We start from the raw sequence: 19,472 nt of genomic DNA on the forward strand, positions 1-19,472 counted from the left end.
ATTGCCGGCTTCTTCTGATATGACTGGTGAATCAACCTACTTGACTCTCTCTCTCTCTCTCTCTCTCTCTCTCTCTCTCTCTCTCTCTCTCTCTCTCTCTCTCTCCAGTAATATATAGCAAAACCCTTCCATTGACACCGTAGGATTCTTCGAGACCACCCTCTGAGAACGCAACCCAACCAAATGCCAAGCATCTGTTGCAATCTTACGGCTAGATTTGCTCCGAATCAAGCATGTGAGAAGTGGTAAGAATCTAAGATCCTCCTTTACTCGCTGTAAGTACCTTGTAGTCATTGCGCAGAAACCAAAGAGGATCCTTTCGTTGTTCTTTGGATTTGTTCATATGTAAAGCAAACGCCATGCCTTTTCCTGACCCCAAAACTTCTTTGTTTACCGTTTTGCGGAAACGAGGAAATACTATTACAACCTTACGTTTTCTTATTAATTTTTCGTTTATCAGAATGAGTATCTTAACTCGTTTAATAATTTGATATTATCAGGTGAATCTCAGATGGTACGTTGGAGATGACTTCTTTCGGCTCGTTTCTCTCCTTTATGGTGATAAACACTAGATGATGATGGATTGCAACACCATCTGCCACATTTTGCTGATTGCTGGGTTTATTTATGGAAATCTTGTTTTTTTTTCCTAAGCAGTGATTATATGCACTTTAACAAGCTCCTCGGTTCTGGGTATTGGTAATCGGGTGGAAATCTGATTGCTATATATCTGCCGTCAAATTCAGAGGTCTTTCAAGTGTTCCTTTGTGTCTAATTTATGGAGCCCAATACTACATATACTCTGGATATGCTTAATTTTCTGAGTTTCTCCTTTGATGTGAGTCTCCTGATAGAAGGAGACTCTTCTTTTCCAATTTTCCGTACTCTAAATTTGCTTTGGTGCCACTTTTCTTTCTTAAGAAGGAGAGTTTCATGTCATGTAGGGAAATAATGTAAGAGCATTTCTATTTCTTTGGTGTCTCATGAGATGCAATGATGTTTGAAGGATTTAGAAGCCAAAATTTGCTCATATGTAGGCTTGAATGATGGTTCTTTTACCTTTCCTTCTGCAATTTTGCCTCCTAAGAATCTGATCTGCTGTTAGGTTAGTGTATGATTTGCTCTCCATGCTGTCGATTCATGAATTCTCTTAGGGTAAACAGATGTCCATTTAAATTGCCGATTAACTTTTCTTCTCTTTCATTTCTGGTGCCCAGTGGCTGTTTCCTATGATAAAGTTTGGGGGGAACAATTTCCCCCGTTCCTTACTTCTCTGTACTCACTATGGCTTTCGTCTTTGTTCTCCTGTTGCTTCTGCTGCACTCAGTAGAAGCAGCTGGGATCCAACTGTCTCACTACGCCTTGAACATCCAGTACTTGTTCTTCTTGAGAAGTGTACTAGTGGTGACAACTTCAAACAGATTTTGGCCCAGATGATGAGGCTTCATCTTATTACTGAAACATTTCCAATGAGTAGGCTCCTCTATTTCTCCACAGTTTCTCACCCTGAATATTTGAATGAGGCTCTTCTTCTGTTTAAGCATTTCACTCCCCATCCCAACCTCTATATTTATAACATTATGGTATCAGCTGTGTCTTTCTCACCTAGCCAATCAGTTAGTTTCTACAGATCAATGATTTCATCACATATTTATCCTGATGAACACACTCTTCTGTCACTCCTTAAGTCTTCTAACCACACATCAGTGGGAAAGCAGATTCATGTTCATGTTGTCATTAATGGCTTCAATTCACATGTTTATCTGCAAAACTCTCTCATCAAGATGTATTTTGGGACAGGAGATACAATACTTGCTCAAATGATGTTTGATTATATGTCCGAAAGAGATATTGTCTCTTATAACATCATGCTATCTGGATATGCCCGAAAAGGCTATAGCTCGGAAGCACTTAAACTGTTCTATGATATGGAAGCTTCAGGTATTGAACCAGATCAATATACCATTGTGGCCCTTCTTATGTCTTGTGGACAGATGAAGAATGCCCATCTTGGAAAATCTATTCATGGTTTCATTATACGTAAGATGCCTGTGAGTGACTGGAATTCGATTTTGAATAATGCTCTTCTAGATATGTATGCCAAATGTGAGGACATGATATCTGCCATGAAAACTTTTCATGGATTTCATGGTAAGGATAATGTCTCATGGAACACAATTGTTGCCGGATTTGCCAATATTGGGGAGCTGGATACTGCTAGCAGCTTTTTCAGAGAAGCACCTTATAGAGACCTTATTTCATGGAATTCTCTTCTTGCTGGGTATGCTAAGAAAGATTTCATGACAATGATGAAACTTTTTATGGACATGCTTTCGAATGATATTCGATCTGATAAGGTAACTGCCATCATTTTGATTTCTGCTGCTGCAGATATGGGTATCTTAAATTATGGAAAAAGTATACATGGTTGGGTGCTAAAGACATATGGAATCATTGATGCTTTTTTGGGATCCGCACTGATAGATATGTATTGCAAATGTGGAAAGTTTGAGTGGTCTTGTATAGTTTTTGAGAAGGTTTTGAACAAAGATGTTGCAGTGTGGACTGCTGCGATCACAGGGCTTGCATTTCATGGTCATGGAACCAAAGCAGTAGAATTATTTTGGAAAATGCAGGAAGAATGTTTAGTACCGAATAGTGTCACCTTAGTTGCTGTTCTTACAGCTTGCAGTCATGCTGGTCTTGTGGATCAGGGGTATAGGGTTTTTGAAGATATGAAGACAAATTACAATGTTGAACCTAGAATAGAGCATTATGGATGCATGGTTGATCTTCTTGCACGATCAGGGAGGCTGATTGAGGCAATAGCTTTGATTGAAAGAATGCCAATAAAACCAAGTCGGTCTATATGGGGGGCAATTTTAAGTGCCAGTAAAGCCTATTCTAATACAGATCTTGCAGAGGCTGCTTCAAGAGAGCTTCTCAAGCTGGAACCTGAAGAAGAAAGTGGCTACATTTTGTTATCCAATGTGTATGCTGCGTGTGGGCAATGGAGTTACTCTGACAAAATCAGAGAACTTATGGAAAATAAAGGAGTGAAAAAGATAGCAGGTTGCAGTATCATGGTCGTTGATGGTGTTCTTCATGAGTTTCTTTCTTCAGATAAGAGGCATCCTAGGTGGGATGAGGTTAGTTGCATTTCATGTGATCTACACAAGCTAATGAGGATTGAGGCAGAAAATATGTTTCAGATCTTTCAAGATTGGCAAGTACCAGATGTACACTGAGGTATCCTGAATTACTTCTTTAAGTTGTATCAAATGATCGACACATATCACTTGTCATATTCGAGGATTCCTGAAAATCTTTCTCATAAGTATGTGACATTTTCCTTGACTTGAATGGCTGGAGTAATTCTTTTATGAAATTCTTCAATTTTTTCTTGGATTTGTTGACATTTTGCATGTACAATAATATGCTTCCTTTTTATAAATGATAATATCATCTGCCATTTTTCTTTATTCGAATCTACAATCTTATAGAAAACTAACTGAATGTGCTTTATAGTTTCACCGATCATATGGTGTACTTTAACACTTTTTTTTTTCTTAGATCGTGAGACGATGAGATTTATGTGCCTGTTCAAGTGGATATGTACTTCTCTGTTTCCTACGGATGTTGAATGAAATCAAGGATCTGGGATTGGACACAACCATGAGGAATTCTTGGTCTGAGGTTGAAAAGGAGTGATCAGGGGGAGTAAAGAAGATGAATTCGATCTTTAAAATGAGATGAGTATGTGCTGAAATAGGTTTTCCGATGGAGGATGTGGATTAGCGTCACTATAGGTTGTGTGTTCACTATAGGTATTCTAAAGGGGAACTTATTCGAGCAACATGTGCATCGTGGAGAGGTTTCCGGTGGGGCAGAAATGATTAGCAGTTACTGCATTACATGCAAAAGAATTAACTGAATTAGGCCTTTACGGGCATGTACTTCTCAAGTTGAAACGTGTTAATGTGTGACAGTTTTTTCTTATATTGTCACAACAACAATCAAGTATGACAAAAAAGGATGTTTTCTTTGATAGGGAAGGTTCTGCCAGGTAGCCCTATAGAAATTTCAGTTTACTTTTCTGCTTTTTGATGGATCTTAAGGGATGATATAACCCATCTCCTTGTGCTTATTTTCTTTTTATCTAATTGGTTGATTCAGTTGATTGGATCCCTTGAACAACGATCGGATATAGCTAGTTCATGAGGCAGATCTGAAGTGGAATTGTGTTTTGTAAATGTAAACAATAAGCAAGAAGGTATTATTAATTTTCTTGTTTCACAAATGAAATGACACATCATTATAGAGCTAATGGCAACCCATGTACTCAGCAAAACCCTGCAAACTTGGATAACTCAATGAAAAAAAATATATAATTATATTTCAATAAATTGTGTTCATCTCTATTGTCTAATTCTTTTTATCATGTGCTTCCCAAGCCCCCCTTACTTGAGAGCTTCTCATTATTCTCAGCTTTTTGCACGAGGAGATAAACATCCTGAAAACACAAGAAAATATGTTTTGAGTGTATATGCTTATAAAATAAAGGCCCATTTTTAGAACATTACAAGACAGTCTACTTACTCCCATGGAACATCTCCAACCAACATCAAGTCGCCATCTTTATCTTCATATGTCATTGCATACTCACCAGTATTACACCCATCTATCCCTGAAATATCATCAAACATAGTGAGGATAAGAAATAAAGAATGCTAGATCATCTATCATTATGTTCATCAGAAATCATCTATATATACATGTTGTAGTTACTGAGAACGTCCTCCTACCTGGAGAAAAGCATTTGAACATCTCCTCCAAGGCCTGTTCAAGTTCCTTGTACTCCTTGTAGAGATTGAGATCAATCTTCCTCAAATAAGGGGCTCCATCCATGCTCACTTTTACTAGTCTTGCAGCTTCCTCCATGCCCATCTTTGCAACTCGAAAGGTGTTCTTCTTCCTGTATGATTGAATCGGTGGCCATCCAACAACTTGTGCCCTGCCATGTAAAGCCGATCTCTTAGTTTATGGATCTTATGCTTTGACTAGGGATCTGATAAAGTTTGTTATCCATGAAACTTACTTTGCTGCAGGTGCAGCATCCTGATCAATGTTTTCAGTCTCAGACGAGGTCCTCTTGGTGCAGAACTCCTTGTTGACACCCTTGCCGCCCTTATGGTGTGCATGAGTTGTTCTGTCGAGCTCGTTTGTTCCCGGCAATCCTAGCGTTAGCTCGGTTGCTTTAAAGTTCTCTTGGTCACCAATGTAGCTTGCTTCTCCTTCCATCTATGCAATTCTAGTTGAAGAAACTTGGGGTGGTTGATGAGAGAAGACTTGTTACAAGCTGCAAGGAGTGATCACAACATGGGCGTTTGTTTACTTGTTTCTTGGTTTTTATAGGACAAGAAGAATAAAGAGGAGAGAAGGGGAGGCATTGACAGCTTGAGCAGAGGGGGAGTTGGGAGCATCTTTGATAGCAATGCGCCTCTCTGAATGCAGAGTAGGGCTGGCGACTACTTTCTGCGTCTGGTCTATGTCGGATGGATAGATTCCATGGATGTCGGTATTCCAATGTTCAGAGCCATTGGATTACGGAAGTGGAGGGGAACACCCCCATGTGGAGGTGGGTCCTGGCCCATAGGCCATGTGATTCAAATGGAGGTGCAAAATCACACATCATGTGTTCATGCTGTAGCTTTAGATTTGATATAAACCTTTCGGATTGTGTAATTAACTTTCTCACTCTGAAACATAATCTGTTTATGGTTTGTATTCCTGCTCAATTTTTTCTTTTCTTTTCAGGTTTGAGATTGGCTGTTGAAAGATATGACATTATCCTATCCTGTACAGATGAAGTTTCTTTGCCATGGCAGAACTCCACCAAGTGTCTACTTTGCATTTCTTGGCGTGAGAGGAACTCAACTGAATTGTGACAGTTTCTATATCATCAACATGCATGGATTTTTAGAGGCATTGCGTAGCCTATGTTGCATAGACATCATATTGCATGCTATCCTCACATGCAGAAAGAGTAATATAACAACCTCGAGACGGTGATGCCTCAACTATATCTAGTGATAGTTAGAGAGAAAAATGACTCCTAGAAGACAATGGCTTAGCCCAGCCATCAAGAAACCATTTCTGAGTACATCAAAGGTGAGCCTTCTACTAAGTTTCTTCTTCTTTAACTTTAAATATAGAGTTGTTACTGTTTGAAGAACGCGGTGACAGCCTTTTCTCTTTAATTCAAAGAAGCACAGACAAACAAAAGCAGTGCAACTAAACTCATTTGAATTTCTCCACCAGCTCATTTGAAGTTATAAATTGGACAAAGAAGGTATGACAGCAAGACAAGCTTCAATTGATTGTTATGACATGTCTCCCTCGTGGGCATCATTTATCTCTTGGTTTAGCAATCTAAGCTCATAATTATTGCACTAATCTACATTAGACAGCTTTCTTTAGATGGGCCCCAAACCGTTGCTTTCAGAGACAGTGAGACACAAACCGACATTGCAGGACTTCCTCGGCAATTTCCTTTTCAAAAAGTCAAGACATGTGGGAGGAGTACGATTATTCGCATTGTGGTTGGAAAGTAGTGGAGGTATTCATGAGTCATTTCTCCGACAAAAAGAACCAAGTTAACTCTTGACACAACCCCACATAAGTTGTGAAGGAAATCTCTAACAGAGGAGGAGGAGGGTGGATTTCTATGCATTCTTATGTTTTGAGAAGAAGAATAAAAAAATAAGAGCAGTTTATCATGTTCATTGTTTGTCTGATTTTAACTTATCTTATATACTTTAAAAACTCAAACCCTTTGTTTTGTTAGTGTATAAGATTATTTTAACTTATCTTACATAACATAAATTATGTACATATGTAATTCTACTAGATTTTATTATTTGATTATAAAACATAATAATGAACTTTAATAAATTTATGTAAGAATATTATACTTTGAATAAATATGTAAATCCTAATAAAAGTTTTGCTTAGATAACATGCATAACTTTATTGTACTTCTTTACTTGTGGTAAGATTTTATACATGATTTATCATTTGACTTATCTTATATAATATTTGATTAAAATATACACAGTTAAGTATTTAATTGCAAAATATATTTAGAAGAAAACTTAATTCATAATAAATGAGTGCCCCTTGTGCACTAACTCTATTTTCATTTCGGACTATATTTTCTACAAGGACAATTAAGTATTTTTACATCTCTATTACTGTATATCATAAAGCTTAAATATCTTCACCATTTACTACAAGGGTATTTTTGCCATTTTCATCAAATAGCTCCACGTACACACTAACTACCTCACGACTTATTCAAATTAGTACTGCTATTTTCCAATAATCCGATTCGAGTTGGAGCATCAACTTCGCCTCCTTGCGTCACAATGATTAATTCAAATAAATAAATTAATGAGAATAATACTCCTGATTCCTGGCCGGAGACTTTTCGGGTTTCAAGTTAATCCATATAAACCACCTACCCTCTTAATCCCACACTCCGAAGCTAAAGAAACTAATAAACCTTTCTATTGCACTAATCTTCTCCACCTTTTAACTCCACAATCCAACGAAAGGGAGGACACGATATAAATTAAAGGATCTAGATAAGATATATCACAACTAAAGGCTAATACTTGTCTACTTAATTGCCTACAGAAGGTAAAAGTCGTCGCACGCCAAGTTTTTTATGTTCAATTAATTGGTCAAATATAAGAACTAATCCATCTATTAATAGAAGCCTTCTCCTTTCTCCTCTGCAAGACTGCAAGCCTAAGAAGATTAGATTGCAATCATGGCGACGGTGAGATTCTTCAATCGCTTCCTGCTTGTGGTAGTGCTGATCTACGTGGCGGCTCCCGCGGCGAGCGCCCAGAAGGCGTCCGGTGTACGGGCGACGTACCACTACTACTACCCGGCGGCGAACAACTGGGATTTGACGGCCGTGAGTGCCTTCTGTTCCACGTGGGATGCCGGCAAGCCGCTTGCGTGGCGAAAGAAGTATGGCTGGACTGCCTTCTGTGGGCCTGTGGGTCCCCGGGGCAGAGACTCTTGTGGCAAATGCCTTCAGGTTAATATATTTTGGATATTACATATATTATTTTTGTTTTTTGAGCCTTTAGTAATTCAAAGAAGATGACTGACTTTGCCTCTCAAAATTATGCGGGTTATCTTTTGGACCATTCTAATTAATTACTAGTTAATAATTTGTTTCTCTGGAAGTTGAGCATGTCCTAAATATTCGCCGTTGACGAAATGCAGGTGAGAAATACTGCAACAGGAGCACAAGCGACAGTTAGGATCGTTGACCAGTGTGGAAATGGAGGGCTGGATTTGGACCAGGGTGTGTTCTCCAAGATAGATACTGATGGAAGTGGCTACGCAAAAGGTCATCTAATTGTCAACTACCAGTTCGTCAACTGCGGCGATTCACTCGCACACTCCATTGTTTAGGATAACGTTAAATAAGTACTCCACTGTGGGCCTAATGTGTGTTATATTTCATTCTGAAGAAATAAATGCGTCCTCTTAGGCGCTGCATTGTATTTTGTGTGTACTGTTATTTCTCACCATTTATAACTACACCCAGTAGTACATTTCAAAGTACAGAAAATATCTATTATTCTGTTGCATGAATTAAAGATGCAAAAATACATACATTAGACATTGAGCTCACCAACATCATACCAATTTATTTGCAATCTTTGTTTTCAACATCAAATGCACTCGTTTAACAAAGACTTATAGAATAGAACATATTTTTTTTCAAGGAAACTAAATTTCGAGAAAGGCAATAGCCAATAACATGTGGCAAAAATTTTCACTCAATGACAAGCTGTAATTTTCGGAAACAGAATATCTATGACTTGAACTTCTTCTTTACAACAATGCTCACCAAGACAAACAGTTTCATCATATGAAGCAGAAGCAGAAGCAGCAGCAGCATTATACAACAAGCCGCAGAAAGGAGAAATGAAGGCCATCCAAAACTAACCTCTCAAAGGCACTAACAGATCTAAGAAGAAAGAAAAGAAATAATACATGTACAAATCTATGCTGCTTTGTCAACCCTGAACAGCCAATTCCTGCAAGTGCTCAATAAAGACTTGCAAGCTCACATCATCTGTAAATATCACTTCTGACCCATCCGTAAGCAGGGTCTTCTGAGTCACAGAAGGGTTCAGCCTTGCGAGAAGAAACCTGGCCTGGCTCCCATGCTGATCACACTTTATGAGCTTTGGTACTGGAATGCGCTCAGCCACTAGCGCCTCAGCATCAATCTCCGGTGCTTCCAGCAGTTTCCTCAAGTTCTCGTGGTTCGGGTCCTTGTCATAGCCAATTTTCCTCCACTGAGCAATCTTTGAACCATAGTGAATTACTATATGGAAATAAGAATCAAAAAGCAAAATAACATCCGGAGAGATAGAACTAATGTCGAGTAGTACTGGAATTGGTGGCCCATCAAATGAGTATTGGAATAAGGTAGGCTGGATCATGATAAGGGAACCAACTACCCCTTCCCGATTCAGCATCAAACGGAAGAAGGCTGTCTCATCTGGAGTGCTATTGAAGATGTCAATGAACTGTGACCTCCGAAGGTAGTACATGAACTGTGGATAGAGGGAAAAATTGGATGACAATCGGAATGTAGATGGGTCTTCTGGGACATAGTCCCCGAACTTGGATGTGAAGCGAATTAGCATTTTATCAAGCCATCGGATAACATCTCTGGCGTGGTACTCCTCTGCCCTGTGGACTGCAAGCCTTGCCATGACAGCTGCAGCAGCTTCTTGATCAAAACCAGCCGTAATTTCCTGAGAACGAGGTGCCGCCCATCTTCTTGCAGCAGTAGTCACCCTCAACCGCCACTCACCATTTCCATGCCGGTAACGTGTCATGAACTGAACAAAGAAAACAGTAGGGGGCTCAGCTCTCTGATCTCCACTCACTTGGAAGATGAAAGCAATGCATGTTTTGCTGGTCAGTGTGCTCATCTTCCAAGAATTAGTTCCGCCCTGGCCAATTTCCTTATCGCTCACTGAACTGGTCTTCTTGTGGAGAGACATGCAGGGCCCAAGGGCCCCACAGATCTTAAGTTCTTTTGATGTCACCATCTCAATAGTCGCATCAAAGTTCATGTTAATGTGGTCAGTTCCATCATGCTTAAAGATGTGCCTTAAACACTTTCTGAACTGTTCAGACTCGAAAGACTCCGCAAGCACCATGAAGCCACCAGACGTCTCTATTGGATCCCTTAGCTCTGCAGCTCCAACCTGATCGAGGGAGCAGGCGAAGAGATCCAGAACAAAAGATTTATTAGATAATCTCTGAGCCAGTTGCTTGTAAAATCTACGAGCCTTTTCAATAAAAGGGGCACGGCCATTAATAAGATCACGATGAGTACGAATAGCCTTACTCAGATCAGTTTCTGTAATCATCCCTGGGCCAATTGTTGCAGGCCCAGATGTGAAAACCATTACTCGGCCACCAGTAGCAGGTGAGCGACCTTCTAAAAGTGAAACTGCAGTTGAAATCGCTGCACCAGTGGCCCTTAGAGGGCGATGACCACGTAAGCAATCAGAGGTGGAATTAAGTTCTTCGATTGCAGTTGTAACATTGAATTCACATTCAGACACTGGTAACAGAAAGCTTTGTTTTTCAGTCGATCTTAGCCCTCCCAGTTTGGTGTGCTGAGGGTGAAAAACTCCCATTAGCTCTTGGATCTGGTACAAGATACAAAAGGAAGATATTACCAACCAGTATTAAGACCAGAGCAGCTGGGTATGAAATTAAAAGAAGTATCTGGCAAAGCAATCTCAGTAATCTCAAGTCTTGCACTTCGCAATTTAATGCTAACAAGAGAATGCTTGTAACAACAAGTTCCCAATAGCTCCATAAGGCACTTGCATTAATTCTCATAAATCATTAGTAGAGAAATATATTTGGGGGCCAATATCAAGTATTTAACTTTCTAAATCTCAGCTTCATACTTATGTAGCAAACCATTGAGTACCAAAAAGAACTTTCATCACTCAGTATTAACATACTCTTTAGAAGATTACACATTACACATCATTCTGTCACTTTGTTCAAATAAACAATGCACTTGTTGCTCTACATTTCCCTACAGGCTAGGTTTTAAACCACAACCATTATTCATTTCGAAAGTTTAGCATCTTATTCCACATCCTCATTTAGACAGAGGACTAATACTCTAATTTGTATATATTATCATAATTCCCAGATCCAGAATTCACAAAGTAATATCTTACTAAAAAGAAACAGAAAAACTATAGAGACGTTTAGCAAAAACCTCTACCTTCTCTGAACTGAGCTCCCGATCACCAGCAAACACCATAACCCTCGAGTATTCGGACAACCCAAGGTCATGCACCCACACCATTGCTCCGAATGACACCAATCCGACCAGGGCATTCTCCGGCAGCTCAGCCAAGATATGCAAAATCTCATTTTTAAGCGTCCGGAGCTCCTCATTCCCGGAGGAAACATCCACAACAAACACAAAGGCCGGTCCCACCGTCCTAGACGCCTCCAAACCCGACAACGACGCCGAGGACGACCCAAGAGACGAGACAGAGGAGGACAGAACAGAGTTAGAAGAAGAGGGAGAGGGCCCGTATGCCAACCCGTTCGAGTACGGTCTGGGACTAGGGTTAGGGTTGCGGGAGAGGACGTACTCAACGGAGCTGTAGGTGGGGAAGAGCTCGGCGGGGAGGTTGTGATCGCCTATCCCGGCGTAGGAGCGAGGGAAGGAGTTCTTGTGGAGGCAGAAGGGGCAGGACCAGCGGGCGGCGGAGTAATCGACGCGGGCGAAGGGGTTGAGGGCAGCGAAGCATCGGGAGCAGAGGAGGGGGTCGTATGGAAGGACGGGAAGGTCCGCGACGGCGGCGAGGGGAGTGCACATGACGCTCGTCGGGACGACGAGGGAAGCTGCATCGGAGCGGGAGGGCGGCCACGCATGCCACGGCCAACGTAGGCCCTCGATCGACTCCAGCTCGGCGAAATCCATGGCGGCAGATTTGGTGGATGAGGAGGAGGAAAGAAGCTAAAGTTTGGGTGATCACTGATCACGCCATGGAATGGGAGAGAAGAGAAGCTGACTAGGGTTTTGTTTTCTCTTTGATGGAAAAGTATTTATTTTTATTTATTTATTTTTAATTTGAGGTGCGGACAAGGAGAAGGAGGAGACTGGTATGTGTGAATTGTGACGTCGTGTAATTGGCAGTCTACAGCCGTCTGATTCTGTTTTCCTTGCTCGAGAAGGATAGATGGTGATCGGTTTAAACTGTTAAAAGCATCGCTGTGGCTCCCTATAAATTTACCGGAAATAGAGTACTCACGTACCGGAGAAGGTCATAAGATCCTTCTTAATGCTATCGAGTATCGATGATTAAGACCCTATGTTGGAAGGTTACAGCTGCGTACAAGGCTAAATAAGTTTACTTACTATTTTCTTATGTATAATAATTTTACCTTGCAGATTAATAACCATAGTCTTTTAATATATTATACTCTTCTGCTACAGTCATCAAAGGACAATAACGCATAGCATCACTGCAAAAGTTTAATGCAGCAGGAGTCAGGGGCCCTGAGACCACTTCCAAGGGGATGCAAAGCAAATAGCTATATGATGCCAATCATAACTTCCACGTCTGGAGTATCATTATTACCTCACTGGAACATCAAAGTTCAAACAGTCAAAAGAAATAGTTATGAAGATTGAGTGCACACTGGGGATGGAAACACCCATTTTAAAGCATAGGAACTGTAAAGAGGAAAAGGATAGAGAATTTGAGAATATAAACTTCCAAATTAAGACACCGTTGTCAGGCAAAGAAGAGATTAAAAAATAAAAAACTTACTTTAACCTAAATGTACAGGTGAGTGCAGCTCTTCAACAAATATATTTGTCTGTGAAAGTACGAGGCCAAGTCCTGAAGAAATCTTATTCTGGTAAGGTTTAGATAAAAAAAAAAATCGATTGAGCTATGACATTTGTCACTACCTTGGTTAAAGAAGAAAAAAAGATTTACATTAGTACAAATATAGAGGCTGATACTAAAAGGGGTGGTAGGAAAAGAGGGAAATATCCCAGGAAAGAGGAAGGAAGCTTTTGAAATTTGCAGAAGAGAGCTTGTGTGGCTGTAAGTCTGCAACTTATTATTCATGAATATTGCATTGCTGCAAGTATGTGTTGTCATAGTTAAGGTACTTATTCCAGTAATATCTGAATTTTGGGATTGAAACCTCAAGCCATGGCTTCATGTTTCCATTATAGTGGACAACTGCTGCTCCCTCAACTTCCGCTCTTCCGATGCTCGAGTCCTGGCCAAGTCCAAGCACATGCCACCGGCTGTCGAGAGTGTGTGTGTGGTTGTAAAATATCAGTTGACCTATTGGCAGGCTTCCTGCTTTCCATAATTGCCTCTTCTTTCCCTGTAAATTAATACATAATAAGACCAAGAAGGTGGACACAACCAATAAACAACTAAGCAACTCATCATAAAAGGTGCTACCTGTGCTCCACATCTAAATAATGCTTCTCACCTAAAATTTGTCATGACATTTAAACTGAGTAAATGTTCCTATATAGGTGTTTTGCACATCCAAAAATCAAGAGAAACTCAAATGTACATTTCCTTTCTGATTTGCTTGTCCTATGAACTAGGTATTAGTTGTGCCATGATGTTCCAAGTATCACTAGAGGCAAACATGCAAAAAAGCTTTACAAAGATCGCAATACCAACTACTGATGACCAATTTCAATTTTTTGCTAAAATTTCCTGCTCTATTAAGATCAGACAACAGTACTTCCTTGTTGACCAGAAAAGTCTTCCCAGTCTAAAGGATTCTATAGATCCCTCTTGTTCTGATTTAGTCTAACGGTGCAATGTTCCATAACATTAATCTTTGACAGATAAGGAGCTCTGGACAATCAGGCTCTGAATCAACCTAGGATCTAGCAGAAATGCAAGCTTTCAATTCATTGTGAGTAAGAGAAATATAGGAACAAAGAGAACTTGGCTAAGTTCAGAGACCATAAGATATTGGAATAGACAATCAGATTCCCAGTCCCTATGATAACACTTTAAATCATAAATAGCTAAGCAAGCTGGCTGAGATGAACTACAGGAATGGGAATCACACATCTGACACCCTCTAATCCAACAATTTTGGCCTAAAAGGAAGTAGTAGGGAGGAAACTTAACATATAAATCATGGCAAAACAAAGCTCCCAGCAAAACTGTAACTAGATTTCCATATCTTTCATTATGAATAGTTTCTTCCCCAATAGACTGTAGCTAAGCTCAGCTAACTCATAGAATCATATTCAAGCCTAATTAATGCATATTGCAAGATGTCCAAGTAGATTTTCTATAACTGAGATAGCTAAATACCTACTTAAAGTTAAACCATGTTAAAGTGCTGTTTTCCTCATGCGGTGCAAATTGGTTAGGCTTGTTAAAGTCTATAACTTTAAATAATCATATTCTATGTTTTTTTCTAATCTGAATACCTTATTATATATGTGCATTGATGTCAATAGATATACATGATATCTGCATAAGCACCTTTTGTTGCGATAAGGTCATATCTATGCTAATTAAGAGAAAAGGACAAGGAAGAATCATGCAAAGAATCCTCTTACCACTTGGAGCCACTTATGATAACTTCTGGTTAAACCATGTCTGCGCCACTCCTCTAGGTTGAACATATTCATCCCAAATGCCCACACACATGCCTTTGGATCAAAGCTATTTGCAATGATTGGATCTGAGAAGTTCAGAAGAACCTGCAACTGATGAGATAATTTGCCTTCCCTACATGTCACAACAGCACCATTAACCTTGTCCTTCATATCTATCCTCCACAACTCACTTAGATCTTTCTGCACCACAACGTCATGGTCCAAAAGTAAAACCTTACTTAAAGAAGGGAATATATCTGGCAAATAAAAGCGGAGGTGATTAAGTGCTGAAGTGAATCTTGCATCTCTAATTCCTGGCTGCTTAAACATTGAACTAAAACCAGGTGGCAGCTGTTTAAGTTCATCCAAATTTTCAATCTGAATTGTAGCTGGACTAGGGGGGTTCAACAAAAACCACATCATCATTGCTGGAAAATTCAGAGAATCTGTCACCACATGGAACACAATTTTCTCTGGTTCCTGCAATAAAGTGGATAAGGATTAAAATTGTCAATAAATGCATAAAAGCGGTAGAATCTAGTGGTCTTACTTAATCCATGAATCAGGATACAAATGGTCCAATGAGAGCAATAATCCAGGAACATTTGGACGTAATACTAAGCAATGCATGTGCTAAAATTTCCATCTGTACGGTTCTTGCTTTTTTTCATATATAAAGTTGCATGATCACAAACAGAGCTTCGAACTAATATTTGCCTTCTCATACCAGGACAGGTGAATTATGAATTGGCTAAGTGTCCAACTCATTAGTGAATTACAAGTTGTGCACTCTTTAATAGAAAACAACACAGTAAGTAATATGCAATGTCATCTTTCGTTGCTGAAAGTAAAATCACCATACTATTTCATTCCATCGCAACTAAAATAAAACTTGGGCTTGCAAAATCTAGACAATTAATCAGTTTCTGGTCTTTCTGAGATAGTTTTATGATTTCATTTATAAGACTATGGGTCACAAACATATATGTCAACTGGAGGATAATGTGCCTCAAAATTCATTCTCTAGGGTTTTATAAGATTAGTATATGACCACATGATATGCCTATAAACTAGCAGGGATCTAAGAGAGAAAAGTGTAACCTTCGCTTGGAAAATTGTAGAATTCACAACTACTGCACATGCAAGTAGATTGTCTGAAAATATAGCATAATGGTACAAATCAGGTTTCTGCACTTTATCCCTGTTTTGCAATTTGCGCTCCTGAGGCTGCAAAGTGAAGTACTCTGAAGTAAGCCGCATTGACAGGCAGTGAAGACCTTTTGGTAATGTACTGGCAGCAACTTGCATGAGATATGAAGCTTCATTTTGCTGAGCTCTCAGCTGCTCTTCAGTGTAATATGTCATGGCACGTAGCTTTGATGCCATTGCAGAGCAATCTGGATAAACCTTGTGGGCTTTGCACAGAGTTGCTTCCATTGCTCTGATTTTCTGCAAGCCACTGAAAATTGTTTCTGATCTCAATCAAAAGCAATAATAAATTCTTCTAAATCATAGCACCATTTGCCAAGAAACTATTTATATTGTTAAAGAAACTATTTTTAAAGTTAGCACTTAGCACCCACAATTCTTCCTTCTGTTTTTCTTTGTTTTCTCTTATCACAGTCTATACTGGTAACATTGTTCCCCTATTACTTAATTAAGAAATGAAAATATATTACCAGCATATCACTTACCTTTTGGACAAATCTGAATCTTTTTTGGCTTGGCTTAGTATCCTTTCTATTTCTCTTATCCTTACCTTGAGCTCTCGCACTAAGTGGGAATTGCTACCTGGTGGAGCAAAGTGCAAGTAAGCCTTAGCCACAATTAGCTGATCTTCCATCTCCCATATTTTCTCGTTTGTCGTGGATTGAGGGAGCAGGCCACGATTATCTTCCACAGTTGGCAGGTCAGATAGGTTGCGCTTCTGCATTCAATGTTAAGTTCGAGAAAAATAAGGATCATTCTTTATGAAAGAAAATATAGTCATATCTCAGGATTGCAACCCACAATATTAAACATATATGTTGATATACTGTAATACAAGGTAATAAAAAGAAAACCGGGAAAAAAGAAAACCGGGAAAAAAGAAAAGTGAGATGAAGGAGAAAAGAAAAAGATGAATGAACATCTAGACTGGTTGGTTGCAAGGCCCAATAAGAAGTTAGAATGATAATAATTGCCTTAATTTTGTTTCAGCATTTTGGTGATTATAGTTGATCATAATTCTTTCTAACTTTTTGATGAATTGCTAGTTCAATGTTCTGATAGGGTCAACTTGTGCTTTCTAGCTTCTTGCTACTCCCAGGAGTTGCTAGACTAAAAATCCCAATGAGGGCACAATGGTGCGGCCTCATATTAGTGATTTACAGAGGTGGCACAAAATAGATATTAACTAGTACTGGAGATTTGCTAAGGCTTCTGTAACTTAATTCAGATCTCAAATTTCATCCTTTTGTTGAATTTGTACGAAGCATACCTCTCCAGTAGTTGAGACTGATACAGTGTGCTTGTGAAGTCCTCCACCGCTGTCATTACCAGATTGAAAACCTTCAATTAAAGCAAAAAAGCACAGGAAAAGAAGAAGAGATCCATGAGCAACATAAATCAGAATAAATTTAATAATGATATCATTGGTATCAACGAAAGCACCATAATTTTACCTTCTGGTGCATCTGGTGGCCTAACATAATGATCGTTAGTATTGCTTCTGTTCAATGGATTATGAGACTCATACTCTTTGTAGACGATTCCAGTGGGTTCTTTCAGTCCTGTATCAGTATCCTGAATCCCACAATTACATTCGAAAGTAAGATTTCATTACGCATGCAGAAGAGACGCTTTTCACAATCTAATTAAAACCTAAGTCAAGCATACGAACACTACTTTTTTTTAAAAAAGAAAAAGAAAAAAACCTGAGTAATAGCATCAAGTCGGATAGAATCCACAATATGCCCCTGTATCCATCGAACTATCAAACACTTCCCAAATATGTTAAAGAAAAAGCAAATTATTCAAAATAACAAGAAAAAACAATCTTACAGGGGAGAAATTCTTCACCAATCCCGAGATCTCACCGCTGGACACCTTCTGCGCTGCATCAAAGTATCAAACAAAAACATCAATAAAATAACGTAAAACGAATCTCGATACAGATAGAGAGGATCTTAACCGGATTCGTTATCGTGAGAGGACGATAAATCGGTGGGCAAGTTGATGCCGACGTAGAGGAATCCGACTAAGATGACGAAGAGCAAACCGAGGAAGAGGCTTCTCGGAGGCCTGAGGATGAACTTCATCGAGGGGACGTAAGTCGGCGTGAGCGGCGACAGCAGAGGAGGAGGAGCTCGCCGGGCATCGGCGAGAGAGATCTCAGCTAGGGTTAGGGTTTGTGGAGCTCTGCCATGGAGAAGAGAGAAGAGGAGGAGGGGACGAGGAGAATTGCGAGCAGTTATTTTTTTCGCTCTTTGCTTTCGATTCGGAGGGAAAGTGAGAAATGGGAAGGATTCGACCGACTTAGAGAAATTCTATAGTCTAGTATTTTCCTTGATTATTGTTTACAAAAAAAATTTCGATAAGAAAGATACTTAAAGTATTTAAATAGATTTTCCAGTCTTTTCTTTTTTAACGGTTCAAGGGCTAGAAAATTAGATATAGACTCGACTAAAAACTAATATATCGATATAAGGGTGCTAGATCTTATTAAATTTTAATCAATATATTAAATCGTTTAGTTATGACTTTAAACCGTATGTATTGTTAAATTATTGTTTCAAACTAAATATCGTTAAAATATTAAGCTATTATTTTAAATTAATTGTACTGTCAAACCAAGTCATTGAGCTAAGTCATTATCGACCATAAAATAATATTTTTTATAATAATTATTTAAAATTAAAGTTTATGCTATCGCCTCCTTACCCATAGAAAAATTTCTTGCTTAATAGAGTCCACAATTCCAGTGCTAACGAAGAAGGCGCAATGTATCTTACAGATGAAAGTTATATAGCTCCAGTTCGTTGCTCCAGCGATTAACCGTTGGACGTGTGCCCGGGAAGTTCCACGCGTGACATAGTTGGTGGGGGTTTTGGGGTTTTGCTGTTCGAGGTATTGGATGGAGATCTGGTATTGGCGAGAACGACGTAGACTTCTGGAGGACCTTCCTAACCAAATTATGATACAGCTACGAGAAACGACAAAGGAGTAAGGCTCATAACTCGAAGCAGCCATTCTGGCGAACGTGACCCTGACACGTGTCTACATGCGAGAGAAAGGACGGTCATAGACGACGATTGATCGTCTGCAATCATGGCTAGAGGAATTTTCTAAATTCCCATATCATGGCAATTTTTTATTGGCCACGAAATTAGTTTAAAACTTTTAATTCTTTCTTCGTTGAAATCTATTTCTTTTCTCCACGTGGCGGCGCCCTTTTCCATGTATATAATTGACCAATACACGTGACCGACCAACGGTGGCTTCAAATACACAAGAAAGGTTACATGCATTCACAATCACCTGTGCAGATTCGTTCCGTAACGTGACCGTTGTGATGGTAGCTTCAAATACACGAGAAAAGTTGCACTTTTCTCCTCATCCTCTCTCGCTTTCTAACTCTCATGCAGCAGCTTCATTAAATTTAGTGGTTTGAAGAGCTTCTTCCTTTTTCCAATGTTAAGAATTTTCTATGACCCGCTGCTCTTAATTTTTTACACACTTGGAG

At 39.4% G+C, this 19,472-nt stretch overlaps 5 protein-coding genes and 1 long non-coding RNA gene across 10 annotated transcripts; 3 read left to right on the forward strand and 3 right to left on the reverse strand.

Annotated features, from left to right (window-relative positions):
- Window positions 1-92: 92 nt before the first annotated feature.
- Window positions 93-5,243, forward strand: LOC140777849 (pentatricopeptide repeat-containing protein At3g04750, mitochondrial). 3 transcript variants are annotated; one of them, XM_073122238.1, is made up of 6 exons: window positions 93-245; window positions 501-3,337; window positions 3,574-4,066; window positions 4,177-4,273; window positions 4,932-5,021; window positions 5,109-5,243. In XM_073122238.1, exon 2 carries the CDS (start codon window positions 1,230-1,232, stop codon window positions 3,246-3,248), a length of 2,019 nt encoding a protein of 672 aa, XP_072978339.1. In that variant the 5' UTR covers window positions 93-245; window positions 501-1,229; the 3' UTR covers window positions 3,249-3,337; window positions 3,574-4,066; window positions 4,177-4,273; window positions 4,932-5,021; window positions 5,109-5,243. The 3 variants fall into 3 exon arrangements, with proteins under 3 accessions (XP_072978339.1, XP_072978338.1, XP_072978340.1); XM_073122237.1 differs by having other exon boundaries at window positions 501-3,249; XM_073122239.1 differs by lacking the exons at window positions 3,574-4,066; window positions 4,177-4,273 and having other exon boundaries at window positions 501-3,249.
- On the reverse strand, window positions 4,285-5,441 carry LOC140777851 (auxin-induced protein 22D-like). The gene is made up of 4 exons (XM_073122241.1): window positions 5,099-5,441; window positions 4,806-5,014; window positions 4,600-4,687; window positions 4,285-4,513 (listed from the first exon to the last, which is right to left on the reverse strand). The coding sequence occupies exons 1-4, from the start codon at window positions 5,299-5,301 to the stop codon at window positions 4,426-4,428; spliced, it is 588 nt and encodes a 195-aa protein (XP_072978342.1). The 5' UTR covers window positions 5,302-5,441; the 3' UTR covers window positions 4,285-4,425.
- Window positions 5,442-5,501: 60 nt separating this feature from the next.
- LOC140777854 (uncharacterized) lies at window positions 5,502-6,773 on the forward strand. 3 transcript variants are annotated; one of them, XR_012107104.1, is made up of 4 exons: window positions 5,502-5,638; window positions 5,818-6,171; window positions 6,268-6,352; window positions 6,471-6,773. It is a non-coding gene; the product is annotated as an uncharacterized lncRNA (long non-coding RNA). The 3 variants fall into 3 exon arrangements; XR_012107103.1 differs by having other exon boundaries at window positions 5,548-5,676; XR_012107105.1 differs by having other exon boundaries at window positions 5,548-5,676; window positions 6,481-6,773.
- A 1,024-nt stretch (window positions 6,774-7,797) lies between these two features.
- LOC140777852 (pathogenesis-related protein PR-4-like) lies at window positions 7,798-8,585 on the forward strand. Its single transcript, XM_073122242.1, has 2 exons — window positions 7,798-8,110; window positions 8,302-8,585. Exons 1-2 carry the CDS (start codon window positions 7,835-7,837, stop codon window positions 8,491-8,493), a joined length of 468 nt encoding a protein of 155 aa, XP_072978343.1. The 5' UTR covers window positions 7,798-7,834; the 3' UTR covers window positions 8,494-8,585.
- A 234-nt stretch (window positions 8,586-8,819) lies between these two features.
- Window positions 8,820-12,443, reverse strand: LOC140777848 (protein transport protein SEC23 G). The gene is made up of 2 exons (XM_073122236.1): window positions 11,360-12,443; window positions 8,820-10,763 (listed from the first exon to the last, which is right to left on the reverse strand). Exons 1-2 carry the CDS (start codon window positions 12,068-12,070, stop codon window positions 9,105-9,107), a joined length of 2,370 nt encoding a protein of 789 aa, XP_072978337.1. The 5' UTR covers window positions 12,071-12,443; the 3' UTR covers window positions 8,820-9,104.
- Window positions 12,444-12,954: 511 nt separating this feature from the next.
- LOC140777850 (probable galacturonosyltransferase 6) lies at window positions 12,955-18,302 on the reverse strand. Its single transcript, XM_073122240.1, has 9 exons — window positions 17,922-18,302; window positions 17,792-17,844; window positions 17,665-17,706; window positions 17,413-17,533; window positions 17,229-17,299; window positions 16,444-16,676; window positions 15,851-16,208; window positions 14,711-15,229; window positions 12,955-13,497 (listed from the first exon to the last, which is right to left on the reverse strand). The coding sequence occupies exons 1-9, from the start codon at window positions 18,046-18,048 to the stop codon at window positions 13,222-13,224; spliced, it is 1,800 nt and encodes a 599-aa protein (XP_072978341.1). The 5' UTR covers window positions 18,049-18,302; the 3' UTR covers window positions 12,955-13,221.
- Window positions 18,303-19,472: the final 1,170 nt, after the last annotated feature.

The sequence above is a fragment of the Typha angustifolia genome, chromosome 15 (genome assembly GCF_048772165.1).
Source record: "Typha angustifolia cultivar Huaian chromosome 15, ASM4877216v1, whole genome shotgun sequence".
NCBI classification, from domain to species: domain Eukaryota; kingdom Viridiplantae; phylum Streptophyta; class Magnoliopsida; order Poales; family Typhaceae; genus Typha; species Typha angustifolia.

Bases quoted from the DNA above. Each gene is read 5' to 3' on its own strand.
- LOC140777849 (XM_073122238.1), top strand. From the start codon at position 1,230: ATGATAAAGTTTGGGGGGAACAATTTCCCCCGTTCCTTACTTCTCTGT.
- LOC140777851 (XM_073122241.1), bottom strand. From the start codon at position 5,301: ATGGAAGGAGAAGCAAGCTACATTGGTGACCAAGAGAACTTTAAAGCA. The intron at 4,688-4,805 runs GTAGGAGGACGT...ATGATATTTCAG, and splicing joins GTTCAAATGCTTTTCTCCAG to GGATAGATGGGTGTAATACT. The intron at 4,514-4,599 runs GTAAGTAGACTG...TTGTGTTTTCAG, and splicing joins GTTGGAGATGTTCCATGGGA to GATGTTTATCTCCTCGTGCA.
- LOC140777852 (XM_073122242.1), top strand. From the start codon at position 7,835: ATGGCGACGGTGAGATTCTTCAATCGCTTCCTGCTTGTGGTAGTGCTG. The intron at 8,111-8,301 runs GTTAATATATTT...GACGAAATGCAG, and splicing joins CTTGTGGCAAATGCCTTCAG to GTGAGAAATACTGCAACAGG.
- LOC140777848 (XM_073122236.1), bottom strand. From the start codon at position 12,070: ATGGATTTCGCCGAGCTGGAGTCGATCGAGGGCCTACGTTGGCCGTGG. The intron at 10,764-11,359 runs GTAGAGGTTTTT...ATCTTGTACCAG, and splicing joins GGGAGCTCAGTTCAGAGAAG to ATCCAAGAGCTAATGGGAGT.
- LOC140777850 (XM_073122240.1), bottom strand. From the start codon at position 18,048: ATGAAGTTCATCCTCAGGCCTCCGAGAAGCCTCTTCCTCGGTTTGCTC. The intron at 17,534-17,664 runs GTTTTTTTCTTT...TGTGGGATTCAG, and splicing joins GACTTGATGCTATTACTCAG to GATACTGATACAGGACTGAA. The intron at 17,300-17,412 runs GTAAAATTATGG...CTTTAATTGAAG, and splicing joins GCCACCAGATGCACCAGAAG to GTTTTCAATCTGGTAATGAC.